The sequence below is a fragment of the Serinus canaria genome, chromosome 1, assembly GCF_022539315.1.
Source record: "Serinus canaria isolate serCan28SL12 chromosome 1, serCan2020, whole genome shotgun sequence".
Lineage (NCBI taxonomy): Eukaryota > Metazoa > Chordata > Aves > Passeriformes > Fringillidae > Serinus > Serinus canaria.
The window spans coordinates 81,694,346-81,721,732 of record NC_066313.1 but is presented as its reverse complement, the minus strand read 5'-3'; the positions used below and the strand labels follow the sequence as shown (position 1 = coordinate 81,721,732).

At 41.4% G+C, this 27,387-nt stretch overlaps 1 protein-coding gene across 4 annotated transcripts in view; it reads right to left on the bottom strand.

Moving 5' to 3' along the window:
• CYFIP1 (cytoplasmic FMR1 interacting protein 1) overlaps window positions 1–24,340 on the bottom strand; it is a 78,554-nt gene extending 54,214 nt beyond the window's left edge. The window contains exons 1-5 of one of the 4 annotated variants that reach the window (XM_050979846.1): window positions 24,119–24,340; window positions 3,297–3,420; window positions 2,629–2,718; window positions 1,739–1,816; window positions 620–721 (exon numbers count right to left, since the gene is read on the bottom strand). In XM_050979846.1, the coding sequence (XP_050835803.1) occupies window positions 620–721; window positions 1,739–1,816; window positions 2,629–2,718; window positions 3,297–3,413 (387 nt within the window). In that variant the 5' untranslated portion in view covers window positions 3,414–3,420; window positions 24,119–24,340. Of the gene's footprint in view, window positions 1–619; window positions 722–1,738; window positions 1,817–2,628; window positions 2,719–3,296; window positions 3,421–18,083; window positions 18,307–20,932; window positions 21,101–24,118 lie in introns of those variants that run through there. The other 3 variants (XM_009085379.4, XM_050979841.1, XM_050979840.1) reach the window with 3 other exon arrangements.
• Between the last annotated feature and the right edge of the window lie 3,047 nt (window positions 24,341–27,387).

Genomic DNA, 27,387 nt, shown 5'->3' with positions numbered 1-27,387 from the left:
CCAACCAGGGGTCTTACTGAGTACAACAATCTCCTCCTTCCTGTGTGCTCCAGGCCTCACAGGCTCTAGCTCCTCCATCTCTGAATAATGCCTGGAAACATCCTCAGTCCATTGAGGTCGATGGCAAGGTGCCAGGAGGGAGGAGAAGGCAAGACAGACTGCTATTCTCCAGCTCGGGTGGCTGGCAGGTCACAACAACTGGGTTAGCTTGCCTCAGTTATGAATCGCCATAGCAAAGCTGCACCTGCTGCTCTGCTGTCCACACTTGTGGATCCCTCACTCCACAGCAAATGGTTGCTGTGCTGAGATGTTTTTATTATACATGTGAAACACATTATATTTCTATTTCCTTTCTTCCTGAAGTGACAGGTCTCTGTCCCCATGTGCTGCATAGGCACTATACACAATGACATTTGATTTTATGTTGAAAGTCTTAATGGAGATTGACTCAAATTTTTAAGACAGGCATTCAACATTCTGCCCTTCTGTAAGAGAATGTGCTGTGTTTTTTCTAAGATATAATGACTAGGTTCAATACCTGAGCACACAATTTGAAGTATACAAAGCAGGAATATAAAATTACAAGCCTACTGACAAATTTTGTTTCCATTCCTTTTACCTGAAAATACATAAAATTCATCAGTTTTGTGACTTCTGGCTCCAGAACTTCCACAGTTTTCTCATAAATTTCTACTCTGTTAGGCTGCTCGTTGCACTTGACCTGTGGATAATTAAAAAGGTTGTTATACTTGGATCTTTCTCTGATAAAGCTTCAGCAACTAAGATCCTGATAAAATGCAATATCATCCTAAAGAGACAAATTTAAAGACAAAAATTTCCAGGTTTGGTAATCTTATGCTAATCTTCTAAACTTAACTGTGTGTAAAAAACCCCAAACAATCTAAGATTTCCTTTCTACCTTACAGCGAGTAATTTAGTTGTCAAACACCTCTGTAGGGTGTGTAGGGTGCAACCTTTCCACATTAAGCCACTTGCTCAAAATCATGCACTAAAATAGGGCCAGAACTGTAAATTAAAACAGATTACCTGACTTCCACTCTAAATATTTAAACCATAGGATCAGCCTTCCTAGCATTTCAGTATAAAATTAATTGCATTACAAATCTGTAAAAGAGGAAGGAGTCAACTCATGGTAACAATTGTTGTTCAGTTTTCTGACGCCTCTTAAAATTCTTCCCACCCCAGTCCTGTACAGCCACCACCAGACACTTGAAGCTGGCTTCAAGCAGGAGTTTTACAGATCAAGAAAGCAGCGTGTAGCTCTGACCTTTAGAAAGTGGCTACCTTGGAGAAGAAGTGTCTAGAAACTTATATGTTTAACCTGAATGTTAATAGTTACATGCTATGCTACCTGTTTTGAATTTAAGAATTAAACTGGGGAGTGGGAAGAGTCCATTCTCTTGACTGAAATGTTGACCTCAAGCAGATCCCACAACCAAAAGTTTTCCTTTTAAAGCACATTATCCCTTACTGCTCTTGATCCAAAAAGTAAAACTGATACAAACCCCATTGCTATAGAAGCCTTATAAAAGAAACAAAGTCCAACTGGTCCCCAAGTGCTAAATGACACTGTTCTATTGCATGCCCAGCTTAACAATTCAGGAGTCAAAGTATACTCCACTTTGGATCTCACTGACAAACCTCTGTCTGTGTAATTCCACCCCAAAACAAGACAGAAGTTCACACATTGCACGACAGTAATGTTTTCCTCCATTACCTGGGGAATGGCTCTTGAGCAGCTTCTCCATGTGTATAACATGATTGCATATTCCTGACCTTCTTCTAGCATTTCATTCTGTAGGGAAGACACTCAATATAATTAGGAATTGTAATACAAAACGATTATATCCATGTGTCTTCTGTCCTTGTCCAAATGAACCTATTTCTCTTATGAGAATGTTATCAGAATGTGTATGTACAAACACACATGTATTGCATGCTGAATGATACATTATCAGTGCCTATAGATATAGACTCATCATTATCTCCCCAGATTAGACTGGTTTATGTGTTGTTCTTTCTTCCCAAAACTAATGACACTGTGATCTATAAGTATAAATAGAAATGCTGATCATGGGGTAGGGCAGGGTGATGGGATTTATTCTTCTTTTTAAATTCAGGGACCCAAGGTGGAATGTTCAAGGATGAAAGAGTCAGCACATGCAGAGCAACTTTTTACATGGCAAAGGAGAGGTACAACAAGATCCAAATAATCAAAACAGGTAAAGGAGTAACCATACAATTTTAAAAGTAGATTGATGCAAACATACATAATCATCAGTAGCATGTAACCAGGTGCTTTACCTGCCATTCCACCATTTGGGAACTGGCCTCTAGAATTATAAGACGTATTACTCCTAATTTTCCAAGAATGCCATGAAAGAAGGGAACCTTTGAGCAACATTAGTTGCTCAAGAAGAAAGGCAATTTAAAATTTTAAAAAGTGTGCTTGAAAAAAAGAAAAGCCATACACTTTTGCATCTTACCTCCACCTGGAAGTAGATAACCTGTTATCTGTGACCATAATTCTTGTAATGAACTGCAAGAAGACACATTCCTCCTCCTGCTCTATGCAATACAGAAGTGTGTATTGGAACATCTACTTACCATGCTAGAATGGACTGTAGCTTGCTCAATGTATCTTGCAATACCAGTGACAAATGCATTTCTGTCTTCAAAATTAGTGTTGAAGTTTGGCTGCGGAGGAAAGGAAAACATGGAATTAAGTCTCCCATACCAGCACATCTCCTATGCAGGTAAACTGAGGACCTGGCATATTTCAGCCTGGAAAAGAAAAGGCTCTGGAAGACCTTATGGCTACGTCCAGGACCTTTTAAAGGGGTCCTGCAAGAGAGCTGGAGAGAAACTTTGTACAGGGGCATGTAGTGACAGGACAAATGGGAAGGGCTTCAAACTATAAGTAGGTTTAGATTAGGTATTAGCAAGAAATTATTGACTGTGAGGGTGGTGAGGCACTGGAACAGGTTGCTCAGAGAAGTTGTGGCTGACTCATACTTGGAAGTTTTCAAGGCCAGGCTGGATGGGGCTTTGAGCAACCTGCTCTAGTGGAAAGTGTTCCTGCCCATGACAGAGGGGCTGGACTAGATGATCTTTAAAGTCCCTTCCAACCCAAACCATTCTATGGCTATATGAAAAGAATTTTTATATATATTGCCAATACAAACACAATTCAGTTTTGGGCAAAATGTACTCTTTCTTAACAGCACTGGGAAATGGAAAAACCGAATGAGAAAATACCTCTAGTGAGAAAATACCTGGTAGAGAAGAGATGATGGTGGGGGCTCAATACACGGTTGTTGATCTGGCAATGGTAACTCTTCCAAGAGATCCACATTGGACAAGGCATCCTCCAGAGTTACTTGAGCAGTCATTTTGCACCTGGTTAGAAAATACATATGTAAATGTAGATGTGTAGATGTGTACACCTAGATGTGACTTGATATGTGTCACTATATACATGGTAAACAAATGAGTAACATGAAGAGCAGGCAACTATTTATATTGTGGGAAATGGGAAGTTTCCTTTCAACCAAAACAGAAGAGAAACAGTCAAACAGAAACCCAGTTGACTTTCAAATACAAGTTTAAATAAAACTTTTCACACTAACATCCCTATCCTTTTTTTTAGGACTCGAGAAATGTTTCTCCTCCCCCACTGCTGGACCCCAGAAATAGATCAAAAATAGAGGAAATGATGATTCTAAAGCTCAGTTTTGAGCCAATGTACTTTCAAAACTTCATGCACTACAGCTTCCAGAACCATATCATCTTCAGGAGACCAGGCTGTCAAAAGGTGCCAACATTTTCCAGTGTTTCCTGTCCTAGGACAGCCAGGTCTGCTTTGGGTAGCTGACGAGAGACTCCCTCAGGGCCATGGCAATCTCCATAAACCTTTGACTGCTGCTGCTGCCTGGGGTTCTGAACCAAGAAGGGCAATGGGAAGAAATCTGGGCCATCTGTGACCAGTGACCAAGCACTGGAATAGGTTGCCCAGAGAAATTGTAGAGTCTCCTTCACTGGAACTTTTCAAGAACTGCCTAGCTGCAATCCTGTGCCATGTGCTGCAGGATGACTCTGCTTCAGCAGGGAGGTTGGACCAGGTGAGCCACTGTAGTCCTTTCCAACCTTACCCGTTCAGTGATGTTGTGAAAATTTACAAAGAAAACATGGAGTGGAACAACTCAGTCATCCACTTTTGTATAATGATCTACTCATTCTCCCCATTGGAGTGAAAAAAAAAAAAAGATATTTACGGTAGTATCTCTAATCAGGATGTCTCATTCTTTTGCAAGTTATTTCCCCCCATTTACTAGAGAAAAATCCTACACCTATGGTGCAAGGAACAGCTGAGCACTGCCCTCAGCTCTAACCAGGAGGAAAGGAACACTGAGCACCCACATCCCAGAGGAACAGGACCCTGCCTGGCATGTAACATCCCATGGACTTGTTCCATCCCCACATATAGGGAGGGTACAAGCAGATCCCAATGCAGCTTTGATGAAAACTCACTTCAAGACAGCTGGTATGGGCTGGTGATCCCAGCACTCAGTGCACTTTTATTGGCCTGGCAGAAACATCTCTTCACTTTCTCTTGCCTAATTATAGATTCCTGCAGAAAGATCCTTGGAGGTAAAGCTGCTGTTTCTGTGGAAGGGTTCAGCTGACAAAAAAAACAGAACCAAAACCCAAACCCAAGGAGAGAGAGCAACCAGGAGTGACTACCTGTCTATCTCTGGAGAGATCAACCCTGTGTACCAAGCCACTGCTGCAAAGCTAATGTACCACATATGGAGAGAGCTTGACAATGACTTTATAAACAACAACCAACAGAAAGATTCATAGGTCTGTTTCTTCTTGAATGCCCAGCCCAAACCTTGCTCCCAGCCTGAGCATATCAGTTTTTGTTAAAATAAATAAATAAACCAGTGCTCATATTGTGTAATTTGTGATCCTTGCCAAAAACGGGATGAAGGACTGGACTGACAGGAGTGCTGGCTGGCAAACCTGTGCCAGGATGTTTGCCCAACACCTGCCTACACCCAGATCAAGATCCAAAACAAGAACCACACTTATTCTCAAATAAGAGACAGGCAAAGAACATGGTGTACTTCCTTCAATAAATCAACACATGCTAAAAGACTTCCATGGCTGGGCAAAAGTCCTGTGGGGAGGTCAGACTGAACAGTTTTACACTAGAGGAAACTGAGCTGCCAAGCAGTTAGAACACCTACAGATGAGTCTATATCTATAGGCACTTTATAGAAGAGTCTGAGTATCTATAAATCAAGCTTTAGCTAAAAAAGAAAACAGATAAACAGGCTCCTTCAAACTTGACACTTCTCTTCCTCTTAGCCTCCCTGTCGAAGTAGAAATGCCCAGTGTGCAGCTGCTCTGGGATGTGCTGGGGGTGGGATCAAGGGGCCCACAGCCCTCTCCCCCACTGCACAGGCAAATGGCCACAAAGCATTGGCTCCAAGAAAACACTACAAAAAATGTTCTAAAACCCACAGTGAAGAATAGCCAGCCATTCTACACCAAAACTACTGCAACTGTCTGTGTAAAGGGGAGGTGTCACTTCGTGCAAGGTAAGTATCATAACCCTCTCCCCAGTCCACACATCTTCCTTCTCCTAAAACATGGTCCACCAGTGACTTGGGCCACTGCTGTTGAACAGAGCTAGGTATTCACAAAATAAAAGCTCATGACTTGTACTTCCTCACCACTACAATTGAATATTCTGAAGATGTAGCCCATACATCCCAACTATGAAAGCACACCTGCATGCTTCTGGCCTCAATATTTACAGCTGCACAGGAGGATATATAGCATCAGCTATGTTCAGACTATAAAACATTAGACTATCTGTGGATTTATTTTTAATACTTAGAAAACAATTTTAAAATAGAACCCAAAATCCCAGTTGACTTACACTGCCATCTATCTCATAGCACAGGTCTGGGAAACCCTCACTAAACAAGCCAGGGGCACAAGTAAGAAACAAAAGCTTCCTGCTGCCCTCTGGGTTGTGAAAAGGAATACAGGAAGGAACATTTTTTGAAATCCTTCAGCGTGATTTCCCAAAGCTCAGCATTTTTCAAAGCAGGAAAACAAAAGCCATTGGGCACAGACAGCTGTAAATGTCCTCTTGCTCTGAGGTTGCTCGCTGACAGCTCTGCTGTGCAATTTTGCCAGAGGTATCCACAGGCCTGGCTTTTCGTTGGCCAAGTTCAATGTCTCTGTTCCCCACCCTTTGCACTCCAGTATCTAGCAAGACATGAAAGAGGAAGCAGCTCCTTCCTGCCCAGCTTTGACACATTTGCAAACGTTGCAAGAGTGTGATTCACATTTCCCCTCTGACCCCCCAGAAGAGAGCAGAGGAGTTTTGACAACAGCAACAGCAGGGTGACAGCTGGAACAGGCTCAGGGGTTTTCTCTCCTTCTTTATCTTTGTTGATAAACAAGCTCCAAAAGACAACAGCTGTTTCTCATGTACAATGATGTGGGGCTGGCAAAACCAGATTTTTTTCCCTTAAACTCAAAAAAATTAATTTAAGAAAAGATAAAATTCCCAAGACACAAAACTGGATATGTCTGCTTCCTTAACAGTTTTTAACAGATGAAGTTACTGGGCAGGAGAGCTAATATTTTAACAGATTCTTTTCTGGCAGAGAACATCAGAAACTTCAAAGACCTATTTAAAAAATAGTTTGATTAGGAGTTTACATAAATGAGAACAGACTAAAATGCTATAGTCATACTCATCATTACAATTACACGAGGACATTTACCCAAAATGAGATTTTTTTTTTTTTCATACTAAATTCCTACAAAGCTGTGTTTTCAGTTCTGTACCCTCATGAAATTCCCCAGGATAGCTTTTCTCAGGCAGAAGACATGTAAGCATTACTTCTGAAATAACATTTTTCTTTTTGGTATCTTTGGATTATGACCCATTCTTAAAGGACTAAAATAAAAATGCATGAACAAGAACATGTTCTCCTGGTTGTACACAACTTAATTAGTGAGCATTCAACATCCATGGTCTGACATTCTCCCTTGAGGAGAGAGAATCACATACACCAGCAAGCTGTTTTGCTACATGTTGGTGTTTGATGCACACGCACAGCTTTCTAAGCAGGGAAGAGCAATGCCTGTGCCGATTCTCAGTTCCTTTTTCTGGATTTCAAAGGAAGAAAATCCCTGTCTGAAAAGAACTTCAGCCTCACAGTACCAAGTCCCACCGTGTCCAAGGGTCAAGAGATATCAGTCCCAGGGTCTGGGGTTTTTTTAGTATGTTAGTGAAAGGCCACAGAGTAGCTTAAACTAGGATATCCTCTTTTTCTTCATTTCTGAAGGAGATGAGCACCACATGGGTCTGACCTGCTCAGTACAGCTTGTGCTGAGAAGTGCACTGAGCTGTCTCCTACATTTTGTCCATGTGAAAAATCAAGCCAAAAAAGGAAGCTCCTCTAGCATTGTTTCCATTTTGATTTAACTTCAGAACTGGATGATTATTGAAAATATTCACAAAAAAAGAGTTGGCAACCTTTTTCAAATGTCATAAATCTGCACCATTGCTCTCAGCCCTGCAACTGCATGTAAGCAGTGCCCTGCTAACAACATTGATTTGGTATCTAGAGGAGATGACTGTCAGTCCTAGTAGAGATACCATTTCCACATCCCCATCCTTAGAGAATAATGTCTAAGTCTTTGCAGAAGGTCTGTATTCTTAACTCCAAGCATATCAGAAAACAGCCAGCGTGCATCTCTCAGCCACGCTCTTTTGGGCCTCCTGAAGCTTCAGATTATTTGTAAGAAAATGTGAACAGGAGCATATTATGGGGGAAAATGTTTTGGACAAAAAAAAAAAGTATGGAAAACTGACCAGAAGAAATAATAAGAACTACAGAAGATAAGGACTGAGAAAGCAGATAATAGAGCATTAATTTCAGAATCACTGTGAGAGAAAGGATTGCTGTAACTATTCTGTTCTCAAACTTAGGGGTAAAAAAAAATCTCCCAAATACTAGAGAGTTAAGTAACAAGCTTTTAAGCTTTCTTTCAGTGATGAGAGTTAAGCAGGACTCAGCCTATTAATAGCTGAAACAGGAAAAAATATGCTTGATGATACAAGACAGTTCTTATACATGTTCAGTAGGAGTGCATAGAATCCAATAAATATAACTTGTAGTTATATAAATGTGGGTGAGGCAAATGAACTTAGATAACTGTACCTTATTGAGATCTTCTTATACACGTAGAAATTACCACACAGTTCCTCTTTAGCCTGTGGCCAAGACTTCCCAGATATGTCTTCTAATGGTCTTATGAATTTATCCAGCTGAGTTTCAAAAAGACATTGATTCCCAGCATAAAAGTTCTACTTCAAATAACTGGGTTTGATGATATCTACTCAGTGGTGAAAAATAAAGCCCTCCACCACAAAAGTTATCAGATGCAATGTTATGGCTGTGTTAGACAAGGTGATGAGGTTGGTATCATGCTACCACAATACATTTCAAAAAACCCAAAAGGTATACCGAGTATCTTGAACAAACCGAGGGAAAGAATGGAAAGTCCTTGGAGAATACAGATACATATGTCATTTAAATCACTTGCAAAGTGTCATTATTGCCTGCACTAAGATTGTCAAGTGAACATTCCCACAGAAAACTGATAAACAGTTTAAGTCAATCATTTAATAGTATAATCAGCATACTTAGTATAATTAGTATAAATAGTATAATTAATAGCTATATAAGGTAGAAAATATCAAGCTACAGTGAAAGCCAGCTTCAGAAGATTTAGACACAGCAAGCAGAGGCATTTACTTTATGACAATTCTTCCTTTACTTTATGGAAGTTGGAGTTATGTTAAACATCCCTGAAATAAACAAAAATATTTAAAATCTAAATCCCACAGCCGACAGGTACTTTTTTCCTTTGCATCACTCACTCAAAAGTTTGACACCCTGACATCTAAGCACCCTCACTTCGAAATCTCTAAGGATTTATCCTCACACAGCCATCAGAGCAGTAAGAGAGCAGGCTTCCCTCTTGAAGCACGGTGGGTTGCAGCAGGTAACGATCTGGAAATGGATTTCCAGGTGCTTTTTGCTGTCAGCTCCTTACAGTACATCTCCTGGTATATTTCTGCATACTGGAAAGATCAGACAGTGGACACAACTGTGTCTATTGCAATTCTTGCTTCGCTTTATGGAAGTTGGAGTTACAATGCTAAACTTCCCTGAAATAAACAAAAATAATTAAAATCTAAATCCCACAGCTGACTGGCTCTTTTTTCTGCAGTGACAGCAGAGCAAGCCTCTCCTGAAATCCTGTACTCTTCAGATCAGTCCAACTACTGCTACTATCTCTTTTGACAGATCCTCTCCCTCCTTGCTCCAAAGGACACATCCACCCCAGCACCTCTGACAGCACCTGGCCAGGCACTTGGGAAGAGCTGAATGTGCAAAGATTTGAGACACTGCTGAATCTCAGGGTGAGAAGAGTCCGAGGAATATCAGCATTGATCTTATCTCACCATTCTTGATACCATGTTACACACTATACCACCATCTTAAATACACCTCTGGGTGAAAAAATAAAAAAAAAGCTGTTTGCCACATCTTTTAACAAATGCAGCTATTTACACTTCCAACAGCCTGAAACAGTCCAGGAAAAACACTTCCTATAGTCATCAAATTGCAGGACAAGTTCCCAGCCCTGGAGAGGAGAGTTTGGGGCCCCTGGTTACAAAGGGTTGGATCAGCAGCTCTGGGCTGCAGCTGGCAGCCAGGGGCCTCACACCACGCTCTGAGCTGGGATCAGCAAAGTCTAGCCCACTCAAGCACAGTTTGTCTCTCTTTCCCCATGGCAGAAGAAGTTACCACAGAACATTCAGATGTCTGAGAGTGGGACAAGCAGATGGGCTCAGCACACCCCACCTCCAGCTGCACCCAGCACATGTCCAACAACAGCAATAAAACACAGGCAAATATTAGCTGGAGAATGCAGCCCAAGGAAGCAGAGATATTTTGGGACATCCAGGGAATTGGTCTTGGTTACAGCATACTCTGTGTAACCCAAAAAGCTCTCCAAGACTGGAATTTAAAGTGGCAAAATAATTATTTCATAATAAAAATATGGAGAGGCATCATGCCAAAGACTGAGTTAATTAAGGTGGAGTTTCAATGACAAAAAATTGCTGGACTGCAGAAATTTTTAAACATTTTCTGACTTTGCAGACGAAAATAGTGTTTCATTTGACTGAAAAATTATATTGGGAGGGGATGCCCCATGCCTTTTTGCAGTCCACTGGACACATTTTGGTTTTGAACAGATGCATTTGATCTCCAAGTGCTTGCACATGTTCCCAGGCTCAAAACAAGACAAAGAGGAAGTCTGTCTACACTTTAAAGAGCAACTTACTTTGACACTGTGTCTCTTCTTTCCCAAGTCTGCAAAAGCAGAATCTTTGAATCTTAAATTAAAATATAGCATCATGGATGCTAAAGATTCAAACTGCCATGCAATCCATTAATTGAAATATGTATCCACATGACTGGTTTTGCCTAAAATAAATTATTATATATTAATATAAATATTAATAACTAAATGCCTTTTGCATAAATAAATCAAAGTTTACCCTACTTAAAAGGACAGAATTCTGTGATGAAAACTGGGAAGAAGAGAAGCATATCATTTACAAAAAAAAAAAAAAAAAAAAAAAAACAACGCAGCAGCAAAGATATTCCACAGTCCACACACTGAGGGAAAGAAATTCAAATGAAAGTATATTTAAAAAGATGATTGACTGGCCTGCTGAATTGGGGTCTTCAGGATCAACCACAGTAAACTCCATGGCAACTACTGACAATATTCCTACAAGAATAGAATTGGTCAGCATAGCAGCAGAAGTCGAGTTTTATCCCTACAGCAACACAACATTTTCAGGGGTTTTTCTGTCCCATTGTGACATTTTTCTATGTTACTAGATTGCAGAAAATCAATTAAATAATTTTTCTATTATGAAAATGTGATTTAATATTCAATGTAATGTTCCTACTCAATTTAAACAATGAGATTCCAATCACAAAGGGCCCTTGTAATAGAAAGAGAACAAAAGGAATGGATTTTCTCTTCCAAGAAGAGCACAGTAATTACAAAAATATTCATTTTTATTTCAAACCTCCAAGATCTCTCTCAAAAACTCCCCTTTCAGTTCTATTTTAATTAAATTTTGAACACCTCAGCCACTCAACTGCTTACTTATCAATTAAATTTAGAAGAAAACATTTTAACACCCTGATAGCTAAAGTGCTTCAGAGAACAGCAACACGATGGATTTTCTCTGTTAGAACGTTCTTTTTCTGTGCTCTGGACAGGACAATCTGCCTTTTTTGCCATGCAGATCAGCCTAAGATGTTCCTTTTGGGACCAGAGCTCCTTTCTGTTCCTAAGCAACAGATTTGCATAAGCTGAAGGAGCAAAGAAAAATGCTTTTCACATCATTTACTGGCCTGCCTGATTAAAATAAAAGACAGAAGAAAGCAAACAGCAGCTGACAGTCCTTTGTGCAACAGATTTGACATACTGTTAAGCTTTCAAAAATACATCTGCAAACAGAATTTAAAGAAAGGCTTAATACGTGAAAAAGAGAAAAAAATTCCAGCACTGTATTGCCCCATCCAAACATCACAGCAAGTCCCAGAAGAACAGCCACATAATAGAAACGATTAATTTAGTATTAGACTCCTACAGGGTGATGTGGCTCACAATAACTGCAAGCTTCTAAAAGCAGGCACAGACTGGGGGAAGAACATGAGGCTAATAGCATAGGAGGACTTTTTTCTTTTTTTTTTCTTTTTTTTTTTTTTTAGAAAATCTCAGCTTCCTAAATGATACGCTCTTTGTGTTCAGTCACATGTGAATTTTTCATGCAATCCACACTGCTACCTGCCCAGCTTCTGTCCCCTGCAGGGAAACAGCCCAGCAAGCTATCCCCATCCCTGCCATCTCTTTATACAAGCAACGTCTGTGCTATGATTGTGCAAGCAAGGTTCAAGTGCTCAGTGATACACCAGTCTTATCACTTGGAAAACTCAATTCTGGGCAGTATCAGTAAGCAGCAGCAGCACCATTAATTACAACATAAAAGCCACACTTCAGTGAGTCAGTTCTGTTCCTCCCACTGGATAACCAAGGTCATAAGGACAGCACTGCTAAGGATGCTGTCATGGAGCTGAAATGGCTTGCTGACACACTGACCACCAGGACTCGGAGAACAATTAGTTATGCTTGTCAAGTACCTTCCCTTTCAATATCCTGGATGAATTCAAGCACTTTCCAATAAAAGGACAGTCTGGCACTCTAATATCATCACAGCAGATTAGGAATGGGAGAGTCTGGCTCTTTGAACAAAGCCTAGATCAAGACTGGTGAGTGATGGCAGTCCAGAACTGCCTTTCCTGAAGCCTGCCACCCTGTGTATGTCTACTAATGACTCCTTTTTACATGCACCAGTAAGAAAACTCTCCCACAATTAGAGAACACAGTGCAACCTCAGCACTCCTGTACCATAGCACCTGGCTGGAGTCATTTTTGCTAGCAAAAGCACCACAAGAGTGAATTTATCTTTTCCTGCTGTGTTAGCAGCCAGCAGGAGCACATGGATGAGCACATACTAATTCTACAGCAGCAGCATCTGCAGTGGATGATGATGAAGCAGCAAGTAACAACCAGGTTGTTACAAAGGGCAGCCTGGCCAGTACCATGTATCTGCAGAATCATTCCACATCTTGAAGCTTTAGAAGAGAGACACAACTTCTTGATGTCAAAAAATAGGGTGAAATGCTATCCCTCTGCAGGAAGCTTAAGCGGAGGATGCACACACTTCAAAAATGAAAAATTAATTTGTTCATTCCACTTATTTTGAGAATCCATTGTGATGGCATGGGAGAAGCCTAAGCCTCTAAAATTTCCTCCAAAAGTATCCCACTTAGATGAACAAGGAGGGAGGGCATGTCTCTGAGGTTTGGCCTACAGCATGCAAACTCCCCTCTGCAAAGGCATTTGTGCTACAAGAATTCACAGAGGTGTTTTGTTTGGTTTGCTTTATCTGTGAACCTAAGTCTGAAGCCCAAGATAAGTCACAAGTAAAATAAATAAAAAAATCTGCTGTTGCTGGGGCTAAATGGCTGAGGGGGTTTGTGCTGATTTACTAATTAATTCTCACAGAACTGAGTTAGTTCTGAGTGAACCAACAAATGCACAGAATGAACCCACTTCTGCAATATTTGGCCTCTCTTCAGACTGCTATGAAGCTAGAGATTTAAGCACTGCTACATTCTAGGTTAGGTGTGCTGAGATCTGTCTTGCTACACTTACTTGCCTTACCCTATTAATATTTTCTGGTATTACACCTTTGAATTGCATCATTTCACCTTCCTGACCAACCCCCTCACCTTTTTTTTTTTTTTGCATTTTTTTTGTCTCACCCAGTTCACTCCTCCACACCCCTTTTTAATCTTCTCAGTTTGCTGCCATTTTTGCATTCTGCTGATGCTGCTCTCTCCTGCAGCTGTTCTCCACAAGCATTTCTTCTGTACTTGTTCCTGATCCTGCTGCTGCACGGGTGGTAGGAAGCAATGCTGCACAGCAGTGCTTTGGACCAGACTGAAGTTTAGCACTGAAGCACAGCACTTACAGCATGTGAAAACTGAAAACTACAACTACAGTTGTGAAAAGCTCTCTAACTTCTTAGAAAAGATAACACTCCCACTGTGAACACTGCAAAGAATGGGAAAGGGAGCAGCAAAAGCAATGGCCACGCCAGAAAGGAAAAAGTTCACATGGGATGAGCCTGGCATGGCTCAGGGTGAAGTCTTCCATCACAGACTGCTTACACCTGCTCAGCATGGTTTCCTTGGCTGCCCTTTGTGTCTACAGAGTGCTGGTACTGTAATCAAAAAGGGCACACCTGAGTACTGTGGGCTGAAAGGAGCTGGGGACAGGGGAACTGAGCACCCCAGTGGATAGAGGATTGTCATGTTACAGGTAAGAGAGATGAGCCTCAAAGATGGAGAGATAGACAAGAGTCTGGAGGCTTCAGGTTTCCATCTAAGCAACCACACAACCCCTCAGCCTTAGACAAAACTGCTTATTTGGACTCATAGAATGACTTTGGTGGAAAGGGACCTTAAAGACCACACAGTTCATCCCCTCTGCCATCAGCAGGAACACCTTCCACTAGACCAGGTTGCTCAAGGCCCCATCCAACCTGGCCTTGAACACTCCCAGGGATGGGGCACCCACTGCCTCTCTGGGCAACCTGTTCCAGTGCCTCACCACCCCCACAGTCAGGAATTTCTTCTGTATCTTTTAGCTAAATTTCATCTCTTTCAGTTTGAGCCTATTACTCCTTGTCCTATCACTACATTTCCTGATAAAGCATGTGAGTTCTGCGTTTTTATTTCACAAGAATGGAGAGAAATAAAGAAAAGCAACACTGTTTTCTCAGGGGAGGGGAAGACAGCACTCTCTTCGTTAGCCCAGTTACACAGATGGCTGCTCCAGGGTCAGCCTTACAGCTTCTCAGGGGAGTCTGCTTGGCAACACCCCTGCCTGTGGGAAGGACACCCACCCACTGCTGGGGGCAGCTGTCCAGGCAGGGGCAGCCCCCCAGGTCTCCCTTCCACAGTGCCTCTGCATTTTGCATCCAGCTTTATCTTAACAGCATATGTTCCCCCAGTGACACAACAGGCATTCAGTACATCCAGTGGGTTTTTCCAATGCAAGCCTGCAGCTGAAGCTCTGGCTTCAGCGTTGCCTTACTTTGAGTTTAAAAATTAAACAAAGGTTTCAATAAAAGTTACTCTAAAAGAGAGGCTGTCTGCTGTCATTCCCACTCCTCTATAGCTGTAGGTACATGGTGAGTCAGCAATACAACACTCTCAGTTAAAAAAAATTAGACAGCTTCATCTGAAAGTAAGGTGGAAGGTATTTTAGGCAAATTTGTACTATCCATGCTTAAAAGTAGTGGATATTATTATTATATTTATTTTATTATAAATATAAATAATAATATAAAATTATTTATTTTATTATATTTATTTTATTATATAAATATTATATATTTATATTATTATTTATTTATTATCTAAATCAGTACAATAATAATGTACAATTTTGCAAAACTATAGTATTTTAAAAGAAAACAAAATTTAAAAAACCAAACCAAAAGGCTTCAGAAGCTGTTTAAAAAAAATCTACCATTATGTGCATTTCTGTGAGGAGAGAGTGAATCAGACAAGAAGTAACAGTTCTCTTAAAAAAAACTAAGGAAATAGTACAGGACAGAGCAGAAGAGAAAACAAAATATTTTTCCTCAGAAAGATCTCATCATCTGTAGTATTTTATACAAGAAAATACACAATTTCAGTGAAAATTCATCCAGAGCATTACTTCAGATTTCACCTGACAAGCATTCACATCTATCTTGAGCCGTGTGTCTTGACAGATTGCCTGAACTTCCCACTCAGAATCTATAATTCAGTGTACTCTCCTTATTGATTTTATATCACTGAAACCACTTAAAATAATTAGAGTTATACTGAAAGAAGGCTATAAATAGCTTCAGGTCAACAGCATTTTTATTTCTGCCAACAAAGTGTCCATGTCCCTGTCAGAATTAATATATTTTAAGCTGAAGTACAGCACTGACATATTTTTATCTAAACCTTGGAAACAAATCTGTTGTATAGATGTAGAGTATAAAGCAAGCATCTCCAAAAGCACCTTGTGTAATTTGCACAGCTAGTATCACTACTTAGCATGTCAACTCTTGAGACTCATGTTCTAACATAAAACCACAGTACTGGTATTTGTTTCTAAAACCAAAAGAACCATTTAATTTTTTTTTCTTTTACTTTAGAATAAAGTAATTTGTAAGAACATTACTGAGACTCAACCCTGCTAATCATTTGCAGAGTGTCATCTAGTAAGCATAAGTCTACACACTGACTGAATTCTTAAGATGCCTTTTAGTGGAGGGAAAAGAGGGGGGATGGCATTTTTTTCCACCAAATGAGCAATTACTGGCTTTAAAAAGTTTGTTTGTCACTCTATTACCTCCTGACCAACAGTGACAGAAAAGAGACCTGCAAAAACCAGCCATGTGAAAGGCTTGCTGAGAGACAGACTGTTAAACTGAAAAAAATCTCCCAGTATATGGCTCAAGCAAAGAGAAATCCCACAAGTTCACCCCACAAACAACCACTTTGTTAGCTGGGAGCACTCACAAACCGGGAAAAGGAGGGCACCACCTGCTGCCCTGACGTTTACCTCTGATGAAAGCAAGAACAGAAGTGCCAATTCCATATGTGTGACCTGACTACTTGAATAAGAAAAGCTTTATTAAAGCTAACAGGAAGAACAACCACCCTTATGGAGGACACTCACTTTAAGCTCTGCCTAGGCCAGAGCACCTGTGCTGGCAACACACACAGAGAGAACCACAGAACAACCACCCAGTCAAAGAACTACCATGCTCACTTTTTTTATTTCTCTGCAGTCATTGAGAAGAGTACAGCAGGGACCTCACAGCTGGCTAAGAGGGCTGCAAATCCACAGCAGACCAAGCTGGCTAAGTCCCACACAGCGGGTGCCTGGTGGGCAGCTAGTTTAGCAATGAAGGACCCTCCCACCCTGAGGGTCCTCCTGAGCTCACCATCAGACTGATGCCCTGCTGGGGTCCCTTCCAACAGGAGCAGAGGTCTGGCAGAATGAAACAGCTACAGAAAATGTGGGAAAGGGATCGAGCAGCAGGATACAAGTGCTGCTCCTCAGGAGCAGGGACCACCACCATCTCCCAGCTGGGAAGGCTTGGAGAGATGGGCTCCCTCTCCAACACCTCAAGCCAGATCTGTGCTCAACTTGACTGCCCACAACCTTAAATCACCTCTCCCACAACGGTCTTTCTGCAGAAAGGCTACACAGCTATAAATTCACTTGATATCTGCTGATGCTCAGCCTGAGGGAAAGGGGTTTTCTTCTAAGATGGCAAATGCCTGATGATTATTTGTGCCATACCAACCTTTACTACAACTCTACTTTTTACAGTTTAAGTCCAAGACAGCCACTTTTCCCCCAAAACACTGAAGTGTGTGAATACAGGATTTTCTTCACAAACATTTGTGAGTGCACATATATTTACAGACATAACAGAGGCATACAATAAACAGTACATACTAATACAGAGAAAAATCTTTCAAGTCTTATGAAGAAAACATGCTTCAGGATTTTTGCCAGTGTGTTTACAAGAGATAAGGAGCTACCCAAAATATCTTACAACATTTTTGGTGCCAAGAGATAGAAAGATTAACTGCTGTTTTGCAACCTCTGTCTTCTTGTAGCAAGTCTCATCAATGCATCATACATTATTTTTACCACCAGAAAGGCAGTGATGTGGATTAATGGAATTACGTTTTCACAAAGCAAATCAATAGGCACTCTGTTATCAGTATTACACAGCAAAGTGTGCCCCCGAGCCCTACTAATGTCAGCTTCTAAGGGCAGACATGCAGTAAAGAAGAATCCAAACTGACGTATGTAGCTTGAAATATAAAGCACCATTACCAAGCTCTTTGTGCGTCATATTTCACAATGTTGAAATGTCCTTCTTTCATTTTACTGTCTCTGCTCTGTGTAAAAACCAGGACAAGGATAGGCGGCTTTCATTTGTTGTATATACAAACAACAATGTAGCCAAAAAGTAGCAAGATGACGTTCAAGAGTAAAGTCTTCCAGAAGCCACTTGAAACAAGGTATATTTTCTACAGATCAGAAATTTAAAAATCTGTTACATTTACTCCTCCCTCTTTGCCTCCATCCCTGAGAACACTTCACAGGGAAGTTCAGGACCGTTCAAATGAGTCCCAATCCCACATGCATGGATGGATCCACCTCGAACCACTTCACTGGCCACTCACGCCTGGGCTGTGCCAAGCTCCTGCAGCATCCCTAGGTAAACAAGCACTTACCTTAGTTCAAGCATAACTGCTCATTAAGTTGGGGCTTGCCATAGTAGCTGCAGTTATTTTAAAATGTATAAACAGTGGAAATTCAGAAAGTGACACAGCCACTGTTCCGAGCAGTGAAGTCAATCACACAGCTGAGTTCCAGCTCAGGAGGGTAAAACTTGCTGCCCAGCATTCAAGTTTACTTTACTTGTTGGTACAGTAACAAGTCAACCAAGGAACCACTTGATGAGCTTGTCCAGAGAACATAGGGCAAACCCTGTAAAACGAAACCCATTTGATATGGACATATAGGCATGGAAATTACATTAAAATTAATCTTCTCTTGTATAGCATTGCAAACAGTTCTAGCAGCTTTCAGGCCAGAGGATGAATACAACTGTTCCCACAAAAAACGAGTTTTATGGGGATTTTTTGTTCCATCTTTTTGTTACAACCTTGCAGCTCAATTCCAACCACTCTGAATTTTCCACCTCAAACTCAGTATCTTGGAAACCTTCAAGAGACAAACTTTAAAATAAAAACCAGAGGATTCTGACAAGGTTTTAAATTCTGACAGAAGATTCTGATGGCAAGGTTTTAAAACCTACCCTCGGGAACAAGCCACCTTCCAAGACAATTCTCTCCCAGAATAAATGAACAAAGCACAAACCAACACTTAAGGAGTGTATCAGACAAACATCTAACATGGAACACAGAGCTAGAACAGATTTCTAGTAATTACTTAGTTATGCTACAAAATCAGCATAATGGACCAAGAGAATCTCTTGGTTTAAGCCCAGAGGACAATTTCCATTTAAGGCAAACTGAAGAAACAAGAATTTTGTTAATGAATACTTTGAATATTACAGGTGCATCACTAAAGCACTATGAGCTTTTTTTATAAGTCACACTTTCAGAAGTTAAAAACTGCAAGGTCTGAATTGTTTGTGAAACATTCCCTTTCTTATAACATACATTTCTTTAAAAAAATTTAAACAACTTTGACAATTTGTCTCCCTTTAAGTTTGAATGTTGTGATATCTATTATGGGAGAAATTTTTAATTAGCAGAGCTGAGCATACCACTCCATTCAAACACCACTCCACTCTCAGCATCAAGACCCTCAAAAGAAACTGCAAACCCAAGACCTGTAAACAAAACAAAGACTTTCAAGCAGGATGTTGGGGGGTGGGAGTATCTGGGTGTTTTTCAAAGACTCAGAGAGGTTTATTGTCAGAACACACAAACAAGCTGATAACCTGAAAACCAAAGTATATTAGAGATATTCCATCAAGTAAATAGTCCCTATTAAAAAAAAAAAATCTAAGCTGCTACAAAGAAAGACCGATGTACACTTTTCAGAGGACAAGCCAAGGAAGCTTTGATGATACTGGGGTTAAGCCTTCCCAATGCTCTACAGACTTCTTCCAAATTCCTCCTCCTCCCTCCTGGCAGCTACAGAGACAACTGGCTGCCTACACCAGCCAGACTTCACAGACCAGTTGCCTGGGAAAGCTTAAAGAGTCTTTTATACTAGAACAGGAGAAACTTCGTGTTTACAAAAGTTTAAAAAAAAAAAGTTTTTTAGAGGTAAAAGTGGGACTTAAATGAAGTCAAGAATTAGAACTTGAGTAAGGAGCAGCAATGCTTTTTCTATCACATAGCTCAGACATTCTCTGAGCATAAAACAGTTTAAATACAATTAATAAAAACATAATTCAGACATTGCCAGATTGCACTACAGTATTATTATAAACTCAATTTTGAAGAAAACACTACCACACAACACTGCATATGTACATGTCCAGTAAGCTTATTATAATAAAGTTATGCCAAATAACTAACTGGAATGCAATAAGGACTGGAGTCCTCATTAGCCTAAGCTTTCCATTTCCCACAGTTTACAGAAAAGCCTGGTATGACCTTCTAATTAAGAAGAAATTCCTCCAGCTAGCTTTCCTCCTCCTCCAATACACGTTCTCCGCCAGCACTTCAGGCAGACTGGCTGCATCCCACAAAGACAACTTCCTCCCAACAGCCTTGCTGGCACAAACAACCATTTACATGTCTAAATGCTACTTCAACCTGCCATCAAACAGCACCGTAATAAAAATCAAGGCAATGAGAGCCTACTGAAAAGCAAAAAATTAGCAGAGATGTTGATGAACTACAGGAATACTCAGAAAGATGAAGTGCATGTCTGTCTTCACCTCTGCTCATTAGAGAGGAGGGGTGGGGTAGCAGACCATCCATCTGGGGATTTTCAAGCTTACAAGTGCTGCTGCCATTACAGCATAGTTATTTTTACTGGATAATTTTCAAGTTCCTCATGAGGAAGTTATTCCACGTCCTTAAACAGACACTCCAGATCACCTCCTTCCTCTGAAGAGAGAGATGAACCTGCATAGAGCTTTTTACTTTTATTTTTTCCCCATCTAGCCCACTCCAAGACAGCCCAGGAGGCAGAACTCCGACCACTCGAGGGCTGCAGACACACGGGCCACGCACGAGAGTGAACAAGCTAAAACCTTACCCCCAGAAACAAAAACCAAGAATGGCCTTTAGGTGCCCACCGCTGAGGGACCCAACCCGTCTGAGGCCACGGCCACCAGCCTGTGGCTCCACACGGCCCTTCCCGCCGCGCCCCGGGCACCGCCCGAGCAGCGGGACCCCCGCGGCACCTCCCAGCTCCGGGGAACACCAGATAGCGAGGGGGGGATGAACCAACCCCAAGGAGGAGTACGGGGCTCACAGTTACCAGCCAGAGGGGCGCGGCGGGGGCGCGGAGCCGCCCGGCCCCGCAGATGAAGCGCCCGAATCCGGGGGAGGGGGCGAAGGTGCCCGGGCGGGCTCCGGGAAGGGCAGCTCACCCGCTCTCCGCCGGCTCCCGGGAGCGGCGCTGCCCGGCGGCGGGAGGTGCCCGTCTGTCTGTCTGTCCGGCCGCCCGGGGGCTCCGCTCGGCCCGGCCGCCGAGGGTCGCGTCGGCCCGGCGGCTCCGCTCCTGGGCCGCGCCTGGCAGGGAGTTTCCTGTCTGAGTCACTTCAGCCGGGAGTTGCGCAGGGAAACACCCTTCCTGCCGCTCCAGCTCCTCCTCCTCATCCCAAACCTGCCGCCCCTTCCCGCCCCCGGCAGGCTCCGGCCCCGGCTCCTCCTCCTCCCGGGGAGCCGGGAGTAATCCCGGAGCTGCCGCAGGCGGCAGAGCTGCGTCCGGGACTGGCCCTTTGCTGTTAATGAAAGCCACTTTTTCTGTGCCCTGTACACAGGGCAGTCTGCCTCTCGGAACACAAATCTATGCCCAGGACGATCGTGCCCACTCGTACAACGCCCGCACAGTGCCATCCACTGCCCGCCCCAGCACCACCGCAGAGAATACCAGCTCCCCAGGGGCACCGAGCTCGGCAGTAACAGCTCAGGGCCGGGGCTCCCCACTTCACAACACTGTTAGCGTGGCGAGGGAAAAACACCAGCTGTAAGGATGAAAAACCTGACTTTTAGAAACCAAAAGGGATCGCGTGGGAAACCCCTTTAAACATCCGGCAGAGGGTGCTCATGCCTGTGGTGTTTGTATCCGAAATAACCACACTTCATTAAAACCAAAACCATAAAAACCAGGGCAGGTTGCTGTTTGACAGCCTCCCACTTGAACTTTTTTGTAAACGACACCAAACATATGTACTTTCTCATTTTAAAGTTTTCTTACTTTTTCCATGCAGTGTTTTACTATTGAAGTTCAGCTTTAGTTATTTGTTCAAGATTCCATCTAATGAACTTGACACTGCACCACAAAACCAAACTGTCCATTCTTTTTCACAGAAGCTTGTCAAGATAGCTCTTTCCAGCCACTGTTTTATGGCAGAGGGAACCCACAAACTACTCCACATAGGAAATGGTCACCTGAGGGCATGGGAACTTCCAAACAATTTTTCATCAAAGCCTATTTGCTTGTATTTGTCTGCTTTAAGTTGCATCCAACATTTTATTTACTCTAGAAAACCTTCTCTATAATCATAATCAAACTGCACACTGTTGCCATAGCAAGCACTTCTAAATCTCTGTTTTCAACAGCTATTCAGGGGACACTGTGCTATTAATGATTTTTATGCTGAGAACAGAATAATTAGTCCTCTACTTCAATTATTGGTTGTTGGGTTTTTCCCCAAAAAGTTTGCACTGCCGTTAAGTTTCTTTAAATAACCTTTTTGTAATAGTATCTACAAGAAAGCCTGTGAGGAGTGGGAATAAGGTCCTAGACCCCCAGTTTTCATTATTTCAAATATGATCTAATCCAATTATTCCACCCTTTCCAGGTCATCAAGAATTTCCACAGCTTGTGGAGAAGTTATGCAAACTATTATCATTAGCATTTCATCATATCACAGAGACATCTTCATAGCCGTGTTTTTTTCCTAGTACTGCAACATAGTGTTTTCTATGAAACAACTGATTTTCTAAGACATGGTTGCTATTCTTCTCTGTCTGTACATATTCATGAACATTTTGAGTGCATATACCAAATGAATTCATATCCATTCCTTTCAACCATCACAGTTCCTTATCAGCCTAACTTCTTAACTCAGCTCAAGCAAAAGTGTAAAATACAACCAGAGCTGGATGCTTCCATTTCTAAAGCGACACCCAAATGTCTCCTTTGTAAAGTAGGATTAATTCTGTTTCCTTGTCCTGAGCAAGTGCAAATTCAGAACAGCCTTGTCCTAATGCAACTACTTGGCCTACCTAGATCAGCCATGACACATCTGTTACCGGGCCACAACAGAGCAGCAAGGACAGCAAAGTCAAACGCTCCCCATGAGATCTGATCAGCAACAGCTTGCCCCCACATGGGCAATACTTCAGTCTGCCAGTCTGTCCCAAGCAAGACCACCATTGTGGCTCCCCTACTTGCTGAAAGCCAGCTGGTGCCAGGAGCAGCTGCTTTGTATGAAAGCAACACTGCCAACTGGCACCATCCTGTCCAGGAAACAACAGCTTGTCTCTAGGATTGGCTGATGCCCCAGATCTTGCAATCTCCATCTAAATAACTGAGTGGGGAAAGGAGCTGCTTCCCCACTGCTGGGTCAATCTGCTTTTTATTAGCATTCCTATACATAAGATCATGCAAAAAAAGTAGATGATGGTACACAGCTACTCAAGATCTGTGATGTTTTTTTCTATTATTTGATATAGGAATTAGACAACAATCACTTGTTGACATCTGATTGTCTATGGTTTCACGTAACATGTGATATGCCTATCAGAACCATTTTAAGTGAGCCCACATAATACCATTCCATTGCCTGATTTAATTCTCTAATGCCCCCACAACTCCCTGCTCTTTCCACTTTGGTGGAACTTAAGTAGTGCAAAGACAGTACTTGATTAAAGATGTTCAGCAGGTCTCCATGAGCTTCTTCTCTCTCTACTGCATTTGTTCTTCTCAATTATCCTTACCACACTGAACACAGCCTTCTAGGTGTAGCTAAAGAGACATGTATCTACATATACCCAATCAAGCCACTAAGTGATATTCTAGTCTCTGGAAATCAGGTGTGGTTTTTATCACGCCGGACTCATGGCAGTTTGAGATCCTTTCTTGGGTGGAATTTATTTTAACCTGATTTTGACCCAAGCCTGTCAACAATCTTTAGGAAGATCTGCAACAGTAATGTATCGTGCTCCTGGCAATTTATGTACGCTGCACATCAGATAATATGGTAGTAACAAGCTTAATGCAAGTGGAAGACTGGATTTGCCTTTGATCAAGGCACTATGCTACAGGTCTACTTCCTGAATTCCAGATAATTTCACTTTATTTTTACTTTTCTTCTTTGGGCTTTTAACCATTTATCCAAAGGCAATGAAAGAATCTTTTCCAGGAGCCCACAGGATTACACTGAAGAGTTTCCTTCCACAGCAGCCTGAGAACTTCAACAGGAATTCTGTGGTTCTGCCACTGGATGTCTACTATGTCTCAGATGGTGATGTTACTCTCTGGTTTTGCAGATATTTTGGTGTCTAAGCTAAACAATATATCTAGCTAGTCATTTCATTTTTCTTACCTTCATGAGTTCAGAGAGTTTTCATCCTCATAAAGAACACAGGAAATTGTCTTGACCTGACACAGAAAGGTATTTTTGAAATCATGGCAGGCAATGGTCCTGACGACCTCAAGAACAGGCTGTCATACAAGAAAATAGATAATTACTATAAATCAATTTAAAAATCAAATCCAACTTCTGGCAATGTATCAGCCACTTGTCCATACTCTAAAGAACTGGACAAGATTTTTCACACCAGAAGTCAGCACAGACTTGGTATTGTATGTGTCAAAAGGTTTAAAGCTCAGCAAGGGTACAAAAATATAATATGGTTCCACACTGCATACAGTAACACGTTAATTCAGCTCTCCAGAAACAGGCACTTATGAAGAGGACACAGCACTTGGGAGAGCTTAAGCAGAAGAGACCAAGCATAAAGCAGACCTCTCAGAGGTCTCAATGAGCAAAGTGAGAACCTGACCCACAGCAGGAAGCTTACATCAGCTACCTAAACACGTAACTCCTATTAGGAGCCCTCCACTTCACAAAGACTTACACAAATGCAGTGATCTGGTCACTCATACCTACCTTTAATTCCAGAAAAAGTCAGATTCCTACTCCTGAGTGCTCATGTCCTGCCAAGAGCACAGCTCACAACAGCAGGTGTGCTGCATGTTCATACTCATTAGCACACAATGACACCTGCAGCTCTCTCGTTCCCATTTCCCTCCTAGTGCTGAGTGACACCATCTGAAATGGATCTGAGCAACCAGGGTTCCCTGCTTCTGCTTTCCAGCTCTCTGAAACACTAGACCAAGGCTTTATTGTAAATTCATAGGGATTTAACTCTATATGTATGTACAATGGGCCTGCGTCTCCCCACCCTGCTTTCCAAGCCTGCTGCACACCGTGCTGCCAAACCACACCAGAGCCCACCCAATGTCCCTGACAGACATTAACACACATTAAAATCTTTCTTGATTCCATTACAAATTACATTCACTTTGCTCATGTAGGACATAAGTGCAGAAATCAGGGCATGTATGTTAGGCAATTCAGCCCCCTCACTCTTCACCCCAGCCCTGCCCCTCTATCCCTGGTAAATTCATTAGCTCTCCAGGCCCTCAGACCTGTGATCCTGTGCAGCCTTTCCAGCACTACATGCACAGTGCAGCAACAAGACACTACAACAGCCAGCAAATACCAATGCAATTAGTGAGGAAAGGTTTGTCTCTAAGTGTGCAAAGCAGCACAAGGGGAAAGCTGAAAAACTTGCAAATCTTTAGTTAGTAAGATTAAAAAGCATGTCAGAGGCAATTTTTTTATTTTTAATCAGCCTGTAATATAGTGCTGCTATCTTTAATCCATGCTCCCATGGAAACCATCCGATCAATGACTGGTTGCTAACTTTTTTATATCAAGAGTTTGACACAACCAAAGGTCCTCAAGGACCTAGTGGTTAATTAGGGGTTATTTAAACTAAAGAGCAAAGAAAGTACTGGAGAGTCTACTAAATCAGTGCCAAAACGCAGCCTAGAGATAACAGAAGCCCATAGGAAAAAACAAAGTAAAAAGTCAGATAAGGGCTTCTATGCTGCAACTTTGCTAAAACTGCATCCAGAAGTTAATGAGAACAAATAAAGGTAGAAATGAAATTGTGACAGCATCCAATAATGGAATGTCCTTTCCTAAAGAATTTTATATATCCTTCGAAGCTTAAAAAGTTCTGCTTGTACATGCTTTGCTGAGTGTTTTATGCTTTGCTTTAGCTAAACTTGACAATTCACAAAACAATAGACTATGACAGAAGTCTTTTGAATCTATACACACATGGAATAGATTACACCTTTCCTAACGTCTCCAAAATTGCTTACTTGAAATCCCAGAAGAGCAAGTAAAGCATATTCAAATGTTGTGTCTCCTCTAACAAAGAGGAAAAGTCTCCAAAAGGTAAGATTCAAATAAATTCAGAAATAACTGACAAAAACAGGAATTTGAAAACAAGATCAAAAAACGTCCAGAAGGAATGCATTCAGGACAGAATCCAAGAAACAACACTGTTCTGTAAAGAAAACAGAAAATGTTAAAAGGAAATCTGAGTAAATATATAGCTAAAATACCCCGTATCTCACGTAACCCTTTTTTTCTCCAAAGCGGTAAAACACCATTTTAGCAACTGCCACGGGACTGATGGAAAGGTCCTGGTGGCATCACAGGGCATGCACACTAAAAGACAGGACTTGATTTTTTTTTTTTCTGTGGCTGTGAAGAAAAAGGAATGCCATAAGATTGACTCATTGAAGGGAATTTGTCAGCCAAATACTGCTGACACACAGAAAGTTAAACACTGAGGATGTCCATGACTAGAATCAGTAAACATTTCCAGAGCCAGACTTTCCACTGTGTTTTTGTGATGAGAGATGAACAAACTTGGAAGCTGACTGAATAAACAGTATGCAGGCATCACTTGTCTACAAAGGGCACAGAAGTCTCTCTGCAGAATGCAACATTAATTCCTAAGCAGGAAATTGGGTGAAACAGCAAAATCTTTCACTTACACAGGGTCATTCACATAAAGTAAGTAAAATTGGCAAAGGGATTTACTAGGAGTTATTGTTTCAAGCACATGAAGGACTGAAGGATTTTTTTTCTTCCACATCTAGCTAATATTATCCAAGGTAAGGCTATAAAAAGAAGGAATTTCATTGAAGGTAACCACTGTATAGGAAGCAGAAATAGAGCAACCACATTAGACAGTTCAAAAGCACAGAGTACAAGACATACTCAAAAAGTGATGAATTAGTGCACAGAAGTGCTGAACTTTCAAGCATCTTTTAAAACTCTCAGTATACTACTCAATTTTACTCTGAGTAAGAAAGCTACTAAACAATGCACTGTCTCTGCTAGCAATAAATAAATAACCTGGAATCTTAAATGAGAATAAGTCATGGTAAACTAGAAGTACAAATTACTTTTGTTAATAGGTGTCCAGCTACCACAAAAAACATCCACTTGGAAAAGTGTGTCATGTGGTAGCAAAGGACAATACAAACATACTGTTCTCTAAAGCAAAACCTCCACTCAAAGAAAAGACACGTTACAGGGCAGCAGAAACTTCCTCAGTGGTATACTTGAAAAAAAAAAAAAAATTTCTTTTCCTCAGAATATTTCATAGCTGTAACTTGGAAGAACCTTGAGATCCCCTGTTCAAACACAAACATTCACTTTCATATAAAGTAATTATTAGTTTACAGCTGAAAAAATAGTTTTATAATGAGCCACATAGTCTC